At 40.7% G+C, this 19,500-nt stretch overlaps 2 protein-coding genes across 5 annotated transcripts in view; one reads left to right on the top strand and one right to left on the bottom strand.

Annotated features, from left to right (window-relative positions):
* Nucleotides 1-8,358, bottom strand: part of cacna1ea (calcium channel, voltage-dependent, R type, alpha 1E subunit a) — a 114,071-nt gene extending 105,713 nt beyond the window's left edge. The window contains exons 1-2 of the mRNA XM_026158661.1: nucleotides 8,208-8,358; nucleotides 7,792-7,885 (exon numbers count right to left, since the gene is read on the bottom strand). The gene's annotated coding sequence lies outside the window, so the exon portion shown is untranslated. The remainder of the gene's footprint in view (nucleotides 1-7,791; nucleotides 7,886-8,207) is intronic.
* A 1,253-nt stretch (nucleotides 8,359-9,611) lies between these two features.
* Nucleotides 9,612-19,500, top strand: part of cep350 (centrosomal protein 350) — a 34,003-nt gene continuing 24,114 nt past the window's right edge. For 2 of the 4 annotated variants that reach the window (XM_026158660.1, XM_026158656.1), the window contains exons 1-9: nucleotides 9,612-10,027; nucleotides 12,202-12,290; nucleotides 12,427-12,470; nucleotides 12,606-12,711; nucleotides 12,862-13,027; nucleotides 14,538-15,142; nucleotides 15,253-15,366; nucleotides 15,588-15,716; nucleotides 19,371-19,490. In XM_026158660.1, the coding sequence (XP_026014445.1) occupies nucleotides 12,215-12,290; nucleotides 12,427-12,470; nucleotides 12,606-12,711; nucleotides 12,862-13,027; nucleotides 14,538-15,142; nucleotides 15,253-15,366; nucleotides 15,588-15,716; nucleotides 19,371-19,490 (1,360 nt within the window). In that variant the 5' untranslated portion in view covers nucleotides 9,612-10,027; nucleotides 12,202-12,214. Of the gene's footprint in view, nucleotides 10,028-10,058; nucleotides 11,146-11,894; nucleotides 12,031-12,201; nucleotides 12,291-12,426; nucleotides 12,471-12,605; nucleotides 12,712-12,861; nucleotides 13,028-14,537; nucleotides 15,143-15,252; nucleotides 15,367-15,587; nucleotides 15,717-19,370; nucleotides 19,491-19,500 lie in introns of those variants that run through there. The other 2 variants (XM_026158659.1, XM_026158657.1) reach the window with 2 other exon arrangements.

Genomic DNA, 19,500 nt, shown 5'->3' with positions numbered 1-19,500 from the left:
TGCCCAAGCAATCTGTGGCAGGGAGTTTGTTAATATTGCCAAGCAAACTGAAGAGGCACTTGAGCTCTTCTGTGGAAAACTTGGGCTTCAACAGAGCGGTGGATCTGAACCGAGACTATTTGTTGAACAGGATGAAACCTAGTGCAACTTATTGCAATGCAAAATGCAACAACTCCCGATGATCAAAAGTGCTTTGATCTGGCAACATAATCAAAAGAAGAGTTGATGACATGTCACGTCGAATGTCACGTTACAGTTATAACTACGTAGAATCGGTAACAATGTTCAGTTCTTACACTAACTGTCACGTGCCAGAGCATCTTTAAACCACAATGCTGCCGCTCATCCTCCTCTCTCCGTAAAAACACACACAACAGAAAGGAAGTGCTGTTTCAGAATCAAATCAAATTCCTGGAGGTCTTTATTGATTGGCAAGACCTATCAATTATCAATCAATGCCTTTAGCACACATTAACAGCTTTTCTTTTTAAAGCACACAGTCAGGCATTTTTTTATAGTTTCTGACTCACGGTGCTTGTAACATCTAACATCTTCAATTTTCTGCTCCTTGTGGAGTTAATGATGTATAATAACAAAGCTGGAGCTCTGAAACGGTGAAACTGATGGGAACAAAGTGCTTAATAAATATAAACTGAGCCTTTGACACAAAAAGAAAGAAAACAGAAAGAAAGCAGTTAGTGCAAAGTCATCCCATCTTAGCAAAAGTACATGATGTATATACACAAATATATGAAGTTGCTTATGCATACTATTGCCCATTGTGTAGTTCCTGGTAGGGAGGCCTTAGATATGGCAGGAGAACTGTCATTGATCTGCTGGTTACAGAATCCATTTAGCAAATTATGTTTTCAAACTGGCTGAACAGGATTGCCCACACAGCAAGATAATTTATGCAGATGCTCACACTGAGACAATTAGAACTGAGCATGATACTCGATGACGTTTCACAGCAACATTAATAAGAAAATGCAACAACACAAAAACTTGCACTCAGAAAGGCACTGTTTTTGTGGTCGGTCATAATAAAATAAAATCTAAAAACACTTACAAGACATCAAAAAAGTTTTCTTAAAAAGATAAATATACTTTATACTAGAGTGCAAAATAGCAGCTCCCAAAGGGTGAGAGCTATAATTTCACACAGAAATTGATGATGGCAAGAAATATATGACAATAAACATTGACTTTACATTTCCAAAGCACAAAGCTACTTTAAGTCAATCCAGGCCTCATCAGCAAACAGTGAGTGCCTATCTACTGCTCCGTGAGGGAAAGGCCATTTACACCATATTTGTCTATCTGGTTTTTGAGCTACAGGTTATCCAGTTCTAAAGTGACTTTTTTATGGGCGCCAACCATCTGCTTTTACAAGATACAATACAGATACAATGAGATTTTAAAACATCAATAAAAAATACAGATATGAGTAGGACACCCTAAATAATCCCCTTAGTGCCTTTGCACTCCTCTAAAATAGTTTGAGTTGGATTTAAATGTATTGTACAAAAACTGGAAAAATAAGTCTGTGAAGAGTTACAGGAACAGGCTGATACCACGTTGCATCTATTTCAGGGGTGTCGAACTCCAGGCCTCGAGGCCGGTGTCCTGCAGGTTTTAGATCTCACCCTGGGTCAACACACCTGAATCAAATGATCAGGTCATTCCCAGGCCTCTGGAGAACTTCAAGAGATGTTGAGGAGGTCATTTAGCCATTTGAATCAGCTGTGATGGATCAAGGACACATCTAAAACCTGCAGGACACCGGCCCTCGAGGCCTGGAGTTCGACACCTGTGATCTATTTTAAAGGTATATTTTGATATTGATATACGTTTAATCAATACCCATCAGTGTCTTATTAGGCTGTTAATGGGCTCTTTTTTTTTCTTTTTTTTTTTTTAAACTTCCAAGTATCTGCACAGCAGTCATTCATAAATTCAGGAATTCTGAAGACTCGGAGTAGATCCTACGTAAAAAATAAATAAATAAAAATCCCACAGGGCCCACACGATCTGAAATGTTTACTCTAATCAAAAAAGAAAATAAAAAATCTAAATGCTTGTTAAAAAAAAAACACCAAACAACAACACAGGCTGTTGGCTGTTTGTTGTTAATACTACTCATGTAAAGTGATACAGGAAATGTGACCCACGTGTCACTACGACACAAACTTCAAAACAAGAGCAGTAATCACAAATTAACCACCTCCTATTACTAGTTTGAACTGATTTTTTTTATATGAATAAATGCATTAATATGTAGCTGCACAGTAATGAATTTAAACTGAATTTCTGTTATTACTGAGGCCTGTCTGCAGTACCTTCACAGCCCACCAGGGGGAAATGGCTACCCTGGGCTTTCTAAGGTACACAAGTTATTCCACTTTGATTAATTAATTGATTATTAATTCATGTTTTCCCATTGTTGCTTACAGATATTCATAGGAAGAGGCTTTGTGATGTTTGGATAGTTAGCTTAGCTGCTTGAATCCAGTTTTATGTTGATCTAAACTAATCGGCTGCTCGAGGTAGAGCCAAATAGCTCCTAAAATGTCACCCTGCCATTTACAGCTGTCATAAAAAGTCAGAATGAAGATTAATGACAGAAATAAAATTAAGAGAGAGTCATTTATTTCCATCCATCAAATTTTCCCTGCTTTTATATCATCAGGGGAAAAAACAAAAAACAGGCTGGACTTCTAAGAAACATTTATGTAAGCCAGCTCTGTAATGTAACCATTATTAGGATCATTATTACAGAAAAATGCCACCAACCCAAAGACAGGCACTGACCACAACGCTTTAGAAAACACCTACACTGCAAGTCATACTTAAACATCAAGGCTCCACTGCACTGTGGCTCCCCCTCACAATTATCAAAACCTTACAGCCAGGGAAGTTGATTGTGTGCTCATATAATTCTTCAGATTAGCTTTTAAAAGGTGGTCGTCGACTGGCTGTACTCAGTCAGCTTTCACTCCCATAATCAGAATTTTTTCATGAACAGCTAATGTGTTGTTCACAGCCTTTGATGACTTCTCGGTCGCTTAGCGTCAGATTAAAAAAAAAGAAAAAAAAAGTTAGTTTTCACTAAAACTGAATGAAATTGTTACAGGGGCCAAACAGTTTTTACGGTCTTTGCTGGAAAGCCAGGTGTTTCCAGGTTCATAATGAGGAGTGAAGGAGAGGCTGAGGCAGGCGAGAAGCCTTCTCACACCTGCTGCCCCCATTAGCCGACACAACTGCCTCATTGCACCTCATATTTCACCATATCCTTCCACCCAGCCGGAGTGTCAGCCTGGTAAGCGGCCAAACCAAACATGCTTCAGGAAGCGTTATGTCATCCGAAACTAATGGGCAGTATGTTTGAGGGAAAAATCAGTGGCAACACTTCAGCCAGCTGAAAATAACCATCTTGTTGGTAGTTGAGGTTCAGGATATTCAGCGTCAGTGTTGAGAAAGCTTAAGGGAAGCATTGAGAGTACAAAAGGGGAATGAGATTAAATAAAACTACAACGCCTGAGGAAAACTCCACAAGGAGATAAAAGCCACCAGCAGTGGCCCCAGTTGGCAATAATATTTCACGTGCAAACAAAACATTTTATTGGATTTATACAAGAACAACAAAAACCAGCTGAAATTTGCAGAGACGGACAAATTCTGACACTTAAATGCTGTATGAGCTGGAGAAAAGTGCACACTGTGAAAGTACTGCGTCAGAAGTCTAATTTCCTCAGTCTCAGCTAGCCCCTGACTTTGAACAGCTGCTCTATCTGAAATACAGTCACTGCATATTATTGCACTAAATTATACTGAGTGCATTCGGCAGTGCCAACATTTACATATTAGATTTACAGCTTTCGGTAACACGCTGTGGTACAGTTAGTGAGCCCTTAGAAGCAGCAAAACATGCAAACGTTAAGTGTGACAGGCAGAATATTGTCCACCTTTAAAACTTATGAAACTAATGCACAGTTTCCAGCTGAGGCCACAATAACAGAGGAGGCCAGATAATATGTAAACGAGATAAACTTTTTCCACTGTGCTTTGCCAACTCAACTCACACCCACAGAAATGTCCCTCTGCCTCTATTGTTGTCTCTGCATCATTAATTCAGCTCCTCTGTATTTGGGAAAAAAATGAAAGGTATGTAATGATGGGTTTTTCTTTTTTGTTTTTGTCATGCAGCGCCTTCTGTGGACTTATTGGAAATAAAATCCATTACCGTCTGGTCCTTTCTGGTCTTTTTTGCTCTGGTGTTGACCAGGTCCTGCACGTATTCCCTTTTGTTTCATGTGCTGTCTGCGCCGTTATGTTTGTCATTCAGCATGCAGCTTGCACACTTTCCATTCAGATGCCGCCATTTAATATTTACTACTCCGAGTCTGCACGGTGCTCTACTTGCCATTTATTTCATGCATCCATTGAGTTTAATTGTATTTTTATTCCACGTTTCTTTGCTTCATTCTACCAATATGATGTGTTATTCTGCAATAGTCATGGCCCGGTTTTCCTGCAGGGTTCATTAAAGTTTCATGTTTTCATTCTGTAAGTATTGGGCCATAAACACCGAATGACCTCGGTTAGAATAGATCAAATTGTGGGAAACCAGAGTCAGGGACATTTGACAGCACCCAGGGTAACTGTATTTGTGGATCAGTTTCACTATTATTCTTTAGATTAGACTCTTGATATGCACACAGACTCTAAAAGTAAATAATATTCTTTTAGATCATGTTTTATGTCTTTTACTGAAGCCACATATTCCACAGCACAGAGCCATTAGAAGATGAAAAGATGCTTCTCAGAGGGATCCTATTGCTATCATGACCTTCTAGCAAAGACCATTATGCAATAGTGACCCTTTAGATCAGTAATGATCACTAATAGGAACACTTCACACTTATGCTCTAATCACTGGAAGGTTCAGAGGCTTCAGGGAGCAGAGCAAAGGCTGGAATATTAGAATCTAAAAAACCTGCCAACTTTATTTAATAATGTATTTATGAATTAATGAAGCAACAAACGATCACAAGAGGAAATATCCATCTTTCATGATGTTTCGATGCAGAGAGGTCAAGAAAGATTACACTTCTTTGTCATCTATGTCTGTGAGGGACCACCGTGAGAAACCCCAGAGCCCCAGGTCTTATAAAATCACTGAAAGCTATAAACATAGCGCCTCACCGTTACAGGTAAATCATATTTTACAGCTTGCAGCAGGAAGCGTAAGGAGCGAAAGAAGTCGCTGCTTTTGGTATAAACAAATGAATCTGCAGTGTCGCTGGTTTACAGTTGCACACTAGATAAAAAGCTTTGATGGAATTTACTCTGAAATGTTTTGGAAATCATTTTAAAGGTTTGCATCCCATAATCCGCCCTTTTATTAGGAACAGTCTGCTGCACAATATCGCTGTGCGCACAATTGTCCACAAAGAGCACATGGCACTAACACTGCTGACATTTAGCCTCTGCAAAATGTATCCACAAGAAGAAGATATGCAGCCATTCTAAACAAAAATATAAACCAAACGTGGAAAAATCTGCGTCCCTCGGATTCATAACCAAGCTGCAACACTCTGAACATTGGGATGAAATTAAATCAATACAGTTCATGGATTTATTGCCAGAAACACTTATTTCTCTCTGCTGGAGAAAATGGGACTCACTACTGGAAACTGGTCACATTTGGGCATATCTGAATGAAAAGTACATCGGCTTTATGTTAGTGCTCTGCCACGCCTGTTTATCAGAGTGAAGAACCACATTAGTGTATGTACTACAAACAGGACCCAAAGATGGTGCACGAGTGGTTCAAAGTATGAACACAAAGCGAGCAGTGTCTGAAAAAACGAACCAATTTTGAGTCGCCAGCCTCTGGACCAGGGACAGTCTGAAGCCTCAAATCATAGTTTTATTTTTCCTGTTTCGAGCTGTTCTTTTGTCCAAGGTGAACTGATGTGTTATCAGGCAGTATCTTAGATTTAATTCCATCCAATCATTCCTTGCTCAGAATTTTATAGCCGGCTAAGAGTCTTGTTCTTTTTTTTTTTTTCAGTACACTTGATCAGAGACATTCTTCACTTGCGTATGTATTTGCCATTCGTTTTCATTTCGCTGTATTTAAAGAGGTAAAATCCTAGTCTAGAGATTAAAAATTCATTACGGTTAGAGACCCGCCTACGAGGGCAGAATTAACAGCAACCTTTCTCTGGTTACGCTGTTCTTTAAAATAATAATATAAAAAAAATACTTAAGATGAATCACAGGAAATGTGAAGCAGGTGGTACAATACACACACAGCTCGTCTTGCAAAATGGGTTCAAGAGGTTTCATTAGGTTCAGTTTGGTGCTGATCACAGGCACTAATTTATACACCAAGAAAACCAATTTACACCCCCTAGTAGAGCGGTGTTATTCAATCAGGACAATCAGAGCTGTTGACAAGAAAGGATTAACGTAGTCCAGTTAAAGGAAATTGACAAGTGTCATGATGAAACAATTTAGGAAGACAGTTGAAAGAATTGATTTAAGCAATGGCTTGTCTGAATAAAATAATTTGATCAGTTGTAATTAAAGGTTATGACCTTGCCTGCTGAAGTACTGGGCAGCAATGGGAGAAATAACTGGCACTGGCTCACGACAAAGACATCTTTCAAGTGAAGAAGATGGCACAGTGTTAGCAGCTTGTCATTTAAAATGCATACACTGATTATTCAGGTTGCCTCTTCCTCCACTGTGAAACTCCAGTTACATTAGAAAACAGACTGATGGGATTAGTTTATCTGACTGTACTGCAACAGGTCTCAACACGGGTTCTTCTTTCAAGACGATGATGACAAACTTACATCCCCAAAGTCTCAAGTCAAAGAAACGTATGGCAGCGAAAGGAGTGATTGAGGAAAGTAAATTACATTTTAGAAGGTAAAACCTCAGGAACAACATGCCAGACACACTTTCTTCCTGTTCACTGCAGCAAATGTGTTCTCGATTTTCTCTACTTTAATTAATTCCTCCTCCTTGAGGTAATGATGGCTGTTTTCCCACAGCCTCTGAGACTGAGCGAGAGAGAGTCTCTTTCCTAGAATTTTTTTTTATCATTATCTGGTATAGGTCCACTAAATTATTAGCAGGACCTGGCTAAAGCCTGCTTCCACATGGTCCTAATACTGACAACTACTCTGGCACTCTGAATTGAATCTTGTTGCATCCCTGTGACTCTAATGACTCACTCCACTGTCCTGTCAATCTGTTACACTGGTAAAAGCCACAGTGAAGAGTGATTGGGGCGCTGTAATGGTCTTAGCACGCTGCTAATTGGATAACGTTGTTGAATGATATGTATGCAAACATGGCAAAGGGAGTGGACTTGAAAAAAAGCTTCCTGCCAAAAAAGAAATATAGAAAAGAAAAAGACATACAGCATATCACGTTCATGTAATATATAACACAAAAATATTTTTAAAGTTAATTTATGTTGAATTGTAGTATATACTTTAATTAGCCGAGATCCAATCAGCAAATGAATTCTACTTTCAAGTCACATCACATAACACCTTCACAATCCACGATTTGTCTGCTATTAATCAGCATCAGTGAATACTGATAAGATATTCCTCATTTGGGATTTCTGCACCCTTTCTTTTTGGTTTTCACAAACATAACATCTGCCAGCAAAAGGTTTAGGCTACAAGCTGAATGCAGTCGCGAAACTGCTTCCCCCCCCCCCTCACTTAACACCTGTTTGACGAGGAAAAACGCCGGATTCCTTACCTACAAAGAAACAACTCCTTTCCATTTCGTTCACCTTTCAAGACAAAATGAAAATGTAGCAGCAGACACGACCACGTCCGACGTACTATCCTGCCTGCCCGGAGAAAGAGAGAGAAAGAGAGAAAGAGAGAAAGAGAGAGAGACCGTGTCAGGTTATTTGCCGACAGGTTATCCGGGGAAATGGAGCAGCTGCCAGCTGCAAATCTTTACTGAAAATACTAAATATTCCATATGTTAATTAAAGCCTTTAGACAATTTGTTTACTTCAATAAGAAAATGTACTCGTAATCTGTTATTAAGCACGGCTGCTTACTTGTTGCTTTCCGTTTTGTCTAACAAGCAGCCATAACCTGGAAACCTGAATTTCTACCTTCATGGCAATCTCTGCTGCACAGTTTTTTATATTTATGACTCACCTATTAACACCGGGAACAGATCATCAAACTATTCTGTCCAGTTTTCTCTGCGCACTTCATTTGTTGTCATAGAGACCAATCGCCAAGTCTGAGTGGCCTACAATAAAAATCAATCGAGGGGGGAAAGTGAATTAAATGAGCTGAACGTAAGGTAAGTGGGCTGAGGTAACTTCTTGAATAAGTGGAGCATTCACGGTGACGCCATGCAACCAGCAGTTTATATCTGTGTGTAATACACAATCGAGCCGCAAGGGGGCAGTAATCGCACATATGTTGAGCGTTATCCTTCTTGCCGTGCTGTGCGGCTTGACTAGCTGTTCAGGAAGCTTTGAAATATTCATGGGTGTAGCCTATATGCCAAGATTGAAGCCTCAGGGAGTACCTGGTCTTTTCAATACATCTATTGTCACACTTGTGCAAACAGGCGAATCAACACAATAAAACTGAGTGCTTGAGGTTAGTTTCGCAGGATGTAATCCGACGTAAGATAAGATAAGATAAGACAACCTTTATTAGTCCCACGCGTGGGAAATTTGTTACAAATTACAAAAACTTTCAAAGACTTTTTCTCTTATTTTGTCTGGCAATGAGTAAAAAGTGATTAACCCGACTTCACTGTAAAGATTTCTGCCCATCCTGCTACAGTAATGCACAATATTTTACTGCGTTTCAACAAATAGCTATTTTAAATTTAATCTGAATAAATAAATAAATAAATAAATAAAAACTTTATTTGGCGTGTTGATGTAATGTACACATTAAAAGCAGAAATAAAGAAAATACACACATATACCCTCGAAATGTGTTGCCAGCATGCTTTGACTGTGATTAAATTATTAGGTACACATCTTACCATTTTGAGTACACCTTAGGATACGTCATTTAGAGCTGTGTACCTGAAACAGTCGCTGGCCCTTTTATTGTGTGTGCAGTCTGTCTGATCTGTACACACACATTTAGCCTCAGCTGCCTCCCACAGTCTGTCTCCATTCTCTCCAGCTGCTCATTTTGACCACATAATTCTGGAACAAGTAAAAAAAAAATTTTCTTTGATATGTTGGTGAAGTTCATTGAACTCTTGACGCAGTGTCGTCCAGCTTCACATAGGCAAAAATAACTTGAGTTAAGAAGTCTTTTCTGGTTTTAATGCCCTTCGATTCTCAGATGTGTTTTTATTTCATTTTTTAAAGTATTTTTAGAAAATACATTTCAGATTTTAGTTTTTCTTCGTTATTCTGTGAAATAATCTGGGGGTTTTTGTACAGCTGCTTTTTAGACTTTATGATTTAATATAATCAAACTGGTTCATTAAATTAAGTTTCAGACACTTCAAGTATATCAGGTATGTTTCTAATCATTATTATTATAATTATTATTATTACTGCTGCCATGGGAGCGGAGGTGGGCTTTTACCGGTGTTTCTCGGGTTTGAATTCTCGCGAGATTTCGGTGTCTCAGTTACCTACACGTCCTGGATACTCCAGTTTCACTGTTGAGAAACATCATCATAGTAACCCGGGAAAGGCGACCTCGGAGGCGGGTGGCGACATTTCTTTGAAGGAATCTCACAGCGAAACACGGGAGACGTTGTTCTCTGGACTAACTCTGAAGCGATGGGTGAATGTAGAAAAAAGTTGCTGGCTTAGTGACACTGGTTAACTAACTGACACTGGTTTTCCACATCGTTAGCTGATGCTAACGTTAGCAAACATACAGCTGAACGAAACTGAAGAAGTCACCCGGAGAACTTTGGATTTTCTTATCATGAGGATATCGACATAAATGCGGACATCTAGACGCACCGGATCGTTTCACTGAAGGTACATATTATTACTCTCCTAAAGCTGGAATAGCCAAGTACAATCATGATTTTCTAGTTAGCTAGCGTTATTATTCACTCTTTCGAGTTGGGGCTCCGACTATCCACTGGACCGAAGACATTACGCGGTACCTCATCTTTAAGTCGGATGGAGTTACAAACGTGATTTTTGAGCGCACGCAGAGTATATTGGACAACTTAACATAGTTATTATTAAAAACAATAATTATGTAAAATCCATAATACCGTGGGTTCTAAGTTAACACCCAATACGAGATATACGATTAGTTTTGTTGCCCCGTTGCTTGAGCGAATAATTCCTGGATACTGTTAGCTATATTCTTTTACAGAACAGTTTAAAGGTTTTTAACATTACTATCACTTCCTGTTTCGCATAGTTAATGTTTAACAGAATCGATAATAATAGGGGTGCTGTTAATACTGACTACAGATAGCGTTTGGGTATCTCCGGATGCGCTCAGTCTGAATTCGTCTATTTTGGGTACTCAGCGTTTTACAACTAGATGATATTTTTATTTGAAGGTAAGGTAAACTTATCGGCGCCGTATTCGGCGGCATAAATGCAACTCCAGGTGGCTCTAAAGAAACCAAAAACACAACTAAGATCGAGTCCTGATGATTTACGCTTAAGTCAATACAGCTCATGTAAAGTCGAAGATGGCCAATTATTTCCTCCTTGCTGAACGACTGAGGTGCTGTTAAGTAACCTTTTGCACACTAGTGACACGTGTGGTGTGAAGCTGCATTGCAGCAGTCAAGTCGGTGTTAGTGTTTTTGTAATACAGTTTCTTCCCGTGTGCGGCAGCACCGAGCCGCTGCTGCTGAAAGCCGCGTCAATCGGTTAACTAGAAGAAGTTATGTGCCATCTTGGATTTTACACGGCTTTAGTGGTGGAAACACCTCTAGTCTATCGGTGAAAGTGTTTTTGTCATTAAATTCTCACAGAGTATCCTCCTTTACTCCATTGATATGTTGCTAAAGAGTTTGATTTCTCTGTTGGAAGTTTGGGGTCTCAATATATTATCGTTTTCAAACTTTAGAAGTCCCAAATGTCTAAAAGCAGTGTGTTCCCTTATACAGGAATACAGGATCATTCAGGTATACAGTAATATTTTAAACTCTCTGGGTTTTACATTTAAGGTAATCGGCAGAATAAGTTCACTTTGGTTGTAATGCCCCTGTTATTTGGGTTAAACTTGTAAAAGAAAAAGAGAGTGTTTCACAAATGCTGGGGTGTGCAGTTTTTCTAAACTCAGCCAACGTCAGCATATTTCCGTAGTGAACGTGACAGCCCAGCAAAATGACATTTCCTTCTGAATTTACTAACTTTACAAAAAGTTTAATGTTTCAGAGTTTAGCTGCTCTTTGTGTGGCGTTTTGGATTCGCACAACAGCAAATACAGCGGTCTGTGGTAGAAAACAGTCTTTTAATAGAGTCGAGTGTATCCTATCAGTAATTTGTTTATGGCTCTGATAACAGAACAGGGAGGGCCACTGAAGAAGAGTGGATTTAGTTTTCTTCTTCTTTTTTCCTATCTCGCCCCAGGGCTGTGTCACGTGATTGTTATGAGGCAAAGGCATGACTTCTCAAGAATTCCTCATGACTCAACAAGTGTTAAATGTTAGTGCAAAACACCCTTAAGTGTCTCACTGACTAGACTTGACTCTCACAGATCTGTGCTGTAATTATCTGAATACATTGGCAACCATTAATGCTGTAGAGGAAGACTTTTTCCTACTCAGGATAAAACGGCTAACAGACTTGATATATGCAGTGCCTACCATTAAAGCAGACATGTGACTAGCATTACAGGTGTTTTGAGTAAACATCACATATCTGAGTTGTGCTTACATTTTAGGAATGTGAGGCTGTAGAACCAGTTTTAAATGGCAGAGTAGCAGAGTTATGCTGTTGCTGTGTGACAAATTGCATACCTCTGCCGAGCCATGACTACTTTGCATTTTAACTTGTTAATATGTTGGGTACGAACTGTAGTGCTTCATGTTTTTAAATCATTATTTGTCTGTCACTGACTTGTTTCAGTGTTGTTTTTAGTACTTTGTTCCTTGTTTTGGTTTCAGTCAACATTTTTGGTTTGGTTTTTGTGTGGATCTCACTTACAGTAATATATTTGGTAATTTGTTTAACTGCAGGTGAGTGGGAGAGATGAGGAGCAGCAGGAGGACTGAGGCATCTCTTAAAAGTTCTGCTCAGCACCTTTCTGATCATAATGTTGGCACAGGTGTGTAGAAGAATTTCCTTTTTAATTTTGGTGTTTTTGTTTTTTTGAAATACGAATTAATTTGACTTTTTGTAACCTAAATGGGTGATATGGGTTTTGGAATTTACATTTTATCTTCACTGTTACACTTTAACAGAGCTGACAGCTGCATGGAAAAGTTTGGCTCAGTCCAAAGTTGCTGTAAGTACAACTGAAATGGTTTTCTGTTGAAACTGTGCTTTTTGTAAGCTCTTCCTAAATCACTGTCTTTTTTGTAGAAGCAGAATTGAATTTGCAGTATGTGCGCAGTCTGACAATGGTATTTCCTCTTTGTAGTTGCGGCACATAGAAAATCGTATACAAGCAGCTCCAGGAACAGGGGTTATCCTGGACTCTGTCATTGACTCTAACAAGAAGAAATCCTCTAGGGCCCACCACAGAGGTGGGTTATTCTAAGATATAAAACTTGTTCTTTGTAAATTGTAGTATGGCTAATTGGGTTTTCCTTTTTTATTTTGGTATACTACAGTCTGAATACAAGGTCACTTGTGAGTTCTGTAATGATTTTTAATAAGATTGCTCTCTATGATAGATGGACGACAAGTTGATGACATCAGAGAGTCTTCAAAGCCCAGAGGTCGAAGTCAGCAGAGCCCAGAAAAGAGCAGCTCACGTAGCCCCTTGAGAAATACCACCCAGGACAGAAATGTCAGAAGAAACAACAGCGTGGAATTCAGGGAACCGCTGGCCTCATACAGGTACGAATAATGAACTAAAATGCATTCATGAAACCTCGATTACCCTTTACAAAGCCGCCTGGCTGCTTTTGGCTATAAAATTATAACACATTCTCTCTAGCCCAAAATGGTTGAGGAGTTGTGACATATTGTGAGATGCACATGGTATCTAGTTAATGCTGTGTGTGTGTGTGTGTGTGTGTGTGTGTGTGTGTGTGTGTGTGTGTGTGTGTGTGTGTGTGTGTGTGTGTGTGTGTGTGTGTGTGTGTGTGTGTGTGTGTGTGTGTGTGTGTGTGCTATACAGTGCATAAGTTACTCGTATGTTACTAGTGTGGCGATCGTGGCTCAAGAGTTGGGAGTTCGCCTTGTAATCGGAAGGTTGCCGGTTCGAGCCCCGGCTCGGACAGTCTCGGTCGTTGTGTCCTTGGGCAAGACACTTCACCCGTTGCCTACTGGTGGTGGTCAGAGGGCCCGGTGGCGCCAGTGTCCGGCAGCCTCGCCTCTGTCAGTGCGCCCCAGGGTGGCTGTGGCTACAATGTAGCTTGCCATCACCAGTGTGTGAATGTGTGTGTGAATGGGTGGATGACTGGATATGTAAAGCGCTTTGGGGTCCTTAGGGACTAGTAAAGTGCTATATAAATACAGGCCATTTACCATTTACCATAGTGTGAGAAACAGCATAGAATAGAAGATGCTAACAGCAAAGACTGAACTGCGGGACCAGCAGCTTTTTCTTTGTATGTTTGCAATAATTTTCTACGTCACTGCAGAGTGGGGTCAGGTGACTTACGGTAACACTTCCCACGAAGATGTTTTCCTACTCACCTTTTCTGTTTATGTACAATGTAACTGTTACTGGGAATCTTCTGTTGCACTTACGGTCACATAACCTGTCGTCAACTCAGTTAATGTTCACTTTGTCAGCCTGACTTGAAATGCTGTGTGTGTGTGTACGTGTGTGTGTGTAGTGTACTCTCAGTGCAAGCAGAAAAAGGAGAAATTAGCAGTATGCAGTCTGATGTTACTCTAACACTGAGGTCAGAGCAGTGTCTTTATTTACATCCAGTAACTGGATGTAAATATCTTTTACATTTTATTTTACAGTGTTAGGAAAGCATTGATGCTGGTCCTTCAACATCTATAATGATTAATTCATTAACTCATTAAGTATTAACACTGACTGGTAGGTATCAATATTGTATGGGAAGTGGAAGGAGATGGATCAGACTTGGGTTTTTTTGCTATGTACTTAATGGTCCATGATACGTAGAAAGCATCACATACGATCTCATTGTGCACTGCGGGTAGTGTTAAAATTTATTACTAAAAATGAATTTATCCAAATCATTATTTTAGTGTGGTCAAAGGTTTTCACTTTTTCATCATTAAACATTTTGGTAGAGTCCATTTTTCCAGCCTTCTATAACCCATGGTCGCCAGTAAGTATGTTCTTCTGTAAACTCGGTGAGCAATGAATTAAAAGTAAATCTTGATCCTCTTCTTGATCCCATGTAATCTGATTTGTGTCCAGAGAGGCCACCCCACCACCACATCCTTCCTCTCAGCCAGAGGCCTACAGTCAGAAGTTGGTGCCAGCGTCTTTGTACCCATCCTCTCCTCCCCGCTCAGATTCTCTGCCCAGCCAGCTGGTCTACCAGAAACACACCATAGACAAGGAGGCTGACAAGGACCTAGACAGCACACGCTCCTCAGGTCGGGAGAGCACTGAGGTGCGCTACCTCAATGACCAGCCAGCCCTGGATAGCATAAGGACTAAGGAAAGCAGCCCCAAAGCACAAGTTGGCATGGATAGCCAACAGTCAAGCCCATGTATTGCTTCCACCCCAGGCTCTTTCCGACAAGAGGACAGCACGCCATCCACCAGTCCTGGTTCAGCTTCCCAGCGGTTGGAAAACCTAAGACGACATCAACCCGACAACAAGCTGGAGAAACTCAAAGAGCGTATTCGAAGGCAGAGACAACATCTGGAGGAGGCTGCAGAGAGGGAGAAGCTGATGGGGAATCTGGAACAGCCTTTAGCCACATTTGTTGAGACTAATGATGCTGGTACAAGCAACAAGCCGGCAGCCAAAATACGCAAAGTAGCAGCTGCACCACCTGCTCCCATATACAAAGGTATCTCCACTGTAGGATTGGTTCATCATCTTCAACCTTTCTGACAGATTTGAGTTGTATGGCAGGGAACATGATGCTGTGTTTTATTTAAACCATCATTTTATTCACAGGTTTCAACAGTACAGAGACAAAGATCCGGACTCCTGATGGGAAAGTTTGGAAGGAAGAGGACTTCCATAACCTCAGCAGAGAACTTTACAGAGACCTGTCAAAGCAGTTTGCTGGTAAACACAAAACACTCTTCATGTCATGATGTTTTTATCTGAGCTTTGAAACACAACAGATTTATTGAAAACAGTAGTTAATTTAAATGTTTTTGGATTATGCATAAATCTAGATTTATGCACAGCCTTTGATTTACAATATCCCAGATGTTGAAATATTAGAATTGTCCCCGTCTGTTTGGCTTTATAGCTTATACTCTGTATGTGTTTTATGTCTTCAGAGAGCACCAGACACAGGCACCAACAGCAGAGGGAACAGAGAGCAGACAGGTCCAAAGAGAGGAGGCCTCCCAAAACCATTAGGAAGGTCCACAGAGCTGCCCCTGCCTCTGACCTAAATCCAAAACCAGGTACAATAATCCTCTTTTATGTGTGGGCAAACCCACCCCCTGATCTATTTTTAATTAGTGACAGTGGGAAAGCTAAGCAAGTGGAACAGTCTGGCAGGATTTTGTCATGGGTCAGTGAACTTGCTGCCAACCAAGAGCCTCAAATGTTGCACCATCTCTGTGGTACTTTCTCATTTCTTTGCTTTGCTCATTTCCTGTCTGCACTCTAAGTATATACAACGTTTCTTATGTACCTTTATTCCCTTGTATACAGTGGGGCAAAAAAGTATTTAGTCAGCCACCGATTGTGCAAGTTCCCCCACCTAAAATGATGACAGAGGTCAGTAATTTGCACCAGAGGTACACTTCAACTGTGAGAGACAGAATGTGTAAAAAAAATCCATGAATCCACATGGTAGGATTTGTAAAGAATTTATTCGTAAATCAGGGTGGAAAATAAGTATTTGGTCAATAACAAAAATACAACTCAATACTTTGTAACATAACCTTTGTTGGCAATAACAGAGGTCAAACGTTTACTATAGGTCTTTACCAGGTTTGCACACACAGTAGCTGGTATTTTGGCCCATTCCTCCATGCAGATCTTCTCGAGAGCAGTGATGTTTTGGGGCTGTCGCCGAGCAACATGGACTTTCAACTCCCGCCACAGATTTTCTATGGGGTTGAGGTCTGGAGACTGGCTAGGCCACTCCAGGACTTTCAAATGCTTCTTACGGAGCCACTCCTTTGTTGCCCGGGCGGTGTGTTTTGGATCATTGTCATGTTGGAAGACCCAGCCTCGTTTCATCTTCAAAGTTCTCACTGATGGAAGGAGGTTTTGGCTCAAAATCTCACGATACATGGCCCCATTCATTCTGTCCTTAACACGGATCAGTCGTCCTGTCCCCTTGGCAGAAAAACAGCCCCATAGCATGATGTTTCCACCCCCATGCTTCACAGTAGGTATGGTGTTCTTGGGATGCAACTCAGTATTCTTCTTCCTCCAAACACGACGAGTTGAGTTTATACCAAAAAGTTCTACTTTGGTTTCATCTGACCACATGACATTCTCCCAATCCTCTGCTGTATCATCCATGTGCTCTCTGGCAAACTTCAGACGGGCCTGGACATGCACTGGCTTCAGCAGCGGAACACGTCTGGCACTGCGGGATTTGATTCCCTGCCGTTGTAGTGTGTTACTGATGGTGACCTTTGTTACTTTGGTCCCATCTCTCTGCAGGTCATTCACCAGGTCCCCCCGTGTGGTTCTGGGATCTTTGCTCACCGTTCTCATGATCATTTTGACCCCACGGGATGAGATCTTGCGTGGAGCCCCAGATCGAGGGAGATTATCAGTGGTCTTGTATGTCTTCCATTTTCTGATGATTGCTCCCACAGTTGATTTTTTCACACCAAGCTGCTTGCCTATTGTAGATTCACTCTTCCCAGTCTGGTGCAGGTCTACAATACTTTTCCTGGTGTCCTTCGAAAGCTCTTTGGTCTTGGCCATGGCGGCGTTTGGAGTCTGACTGTTTGAGGCTGTGGACAGGTGTCTTTTATACAGATGAGTTCAAACAGGTGCCATTCATACAGGTAACGAGTGGGGGACAGAAAAGCTTCTTACAGAAGACGTTACAGGTCTGTGAGAGCCAGAGATTTTCCTTGTTTGAGGTGACCAAATACTTATTTTCCACCCTGATTTACGAATAAATTCTTTACAAATCCTACCATGTGAATTCATGGATTTTTTTTTCACATTCTGTCTCTCACAGTTGAAGTGTACCTCTGGTGCAAATTACTGACCTCTGTCATCATTTTAAGTGGGGGAACTTGCACAATCGGTGGCTGACTAAATACTTTTTTTCCCCACTGTATGTATTCATAGATGTTCTTGTTGTTGCTTTACCCAGCACACTTGAGTTTCAGTTGAGTAGTGATTTCGATGCTTTCAAATATTAAACTTTTGGCTAGCATGTACACAATCAGAGTAATGTTACTGTTTTTTTAAATTGGTGTTGTTTACGTGCAAGCAGCCTGCCCAAACATCCTGCAAGTGTTTGTGCTTTAGTATTTAGTGTGTTCTTTTGATCTTTGTAGTTGTCTCTAACGTGTGTGTGTGTGTGTGTGTGTGTGTGTGTGTGTGTGTGTGTGTGTGTGTGTGTGTGTGTGTGTGTGTGTGTGTGTGTGTGTGTGTGTGTGTGTGTGTGTGTATGGCAGTGTATTGCTGGCTGCTGGTGCAGTGTTAAGACTCGAACCTCTCAAGAAATGTCCAGCATTTGTGACATGCAGTTTGTGGCCAGCTAGTAGCGTACAGACACCAGCATAGTAGAATTGTGCCCACACACACTGGCGAAACCTGATCATCGCAGAGCTTCACCCCTTCAATAAGTTGCCATCAAAAGTACACATTTAATGTGTCTGATTGTTATCCATCTTCAATAATTAGAATGTAATGTTAAGGTCTGCCTGACCAAAGTGTCCTATTACTGCTCAAAGAGTGCTAAATGATTATTTTTGTAGTGACAAAGGATGTGCCACTTTGTTTTTGTTTTTTTAATTTACAGTTATCATGGTAAAATCTTATTCTCAGCTGCTGTAATGAATCAAGAATGTAAAGGCAGCAACATTTTCAGAGAACTGGTTTGGAAGGAAGTTTTCTTTCGTCAGCGCGAAACTGAAAGGGTGGGACAGACAAGTTTGTCTCAGCTGTCACATACCTGTCTGTCTGCTGTTCATTATGTCTCTTTATAATAGACTCCTGTGTACATGTTTGGTTTTTGTGTGATTTCTTGTTTTAAGAGATCTGATTGGTCACCGTTTGAGCTTAATCTATCCTCATTAAAAGTGTTCTACATTATGGTATGGATAACCCACTAACCTTGCTTTGAGGTAATGGCCCTTTGATTTGTCAGCTATTGGTGCAGAATTAGCTTACTAAAGGTTAAGACACCAACTTCAGCTTTTTGACTCTAACTGGCATCCTGTTTCATGTAGTTCCTCTTTTTTCCACGGCAAAAATGAAAACGATGTTAAAAAAAACACCCTAAAAGCCGTAAAAGATCTTTATCTTGTGTTCTAGCTCGCTTTGGTCTCGTGGTTTCTTCTCTTTCCTTCACGACTCTATAAATAGCCCTCTTAGATCTGTGGCCAGGTTCAGTGTGCTCTTTCACCCTGCACAAACAGCTGCTGGGTGAGCAGAAGTGCAGCTTCATTACCGGGAACTGCTCTTCACGAGAATTCAGGGTGGAGGGTGCTCTAGAGATTTCAGATAGAGGGACATTGCTTTTGTGCTGAGAGTGTTGTACCTGCTGTGTCACTAAAGCCAAGGAGGACAAGATCCATTTTGGGATTTGGTTGTACTGCAAAATCAGTATTCTGCACTCATTGTTCCTTTGGTGCATCGACTCTTCCACACAGCAACTTAAGTGATTTGAAAAATAGACTTAGAGCAACTGCCTACATTTTTTTATTTATTTTTTTATTGTAATACTATTTGATTGAATAATCATTTAAATCCCACTAAAGGAAAGTCAGATTGCTGCTTGTCTTTCATTCTCTTAGCTGTGTGTCTATTCTGGTGATGGATATATAGATGCTTATGTTTCATGAGGCCAAGAGCAACTATACTCAGTATAGCAGCACACAGTCTCACGTGTGAACTTTGTTACTTTGCAGCGATCAGCCCTGCATCATGGCGAGAGGGCCAGAAGCTGGTGAAGATGGTACTAGGTCCAGTTCCTCAGCTGCCCAGAGAGGAGGACAGTCCACATGCGGCTGACTTATTGAGCCGAACAGGTGAGAACAG

Source organism: Astatotilapia calliptera, chromosome 23 (assembly GCF_900246225.1).
Source record: "Astatotilapia calliptera chromosome 23, fAstCal1.2, whole genome shotgun sequence".
Classification (NCBI taxonomy): domain Eukaryota; kingdom Metazoa; phylum Chordata; class Actinopteri; order Cichliformes; family Cichlidae; genus Astatotilapia; species Astatotilapia calliptera.
This window is presented reverse-complemented; position numbering and strand designations above follow the sequence as displayed.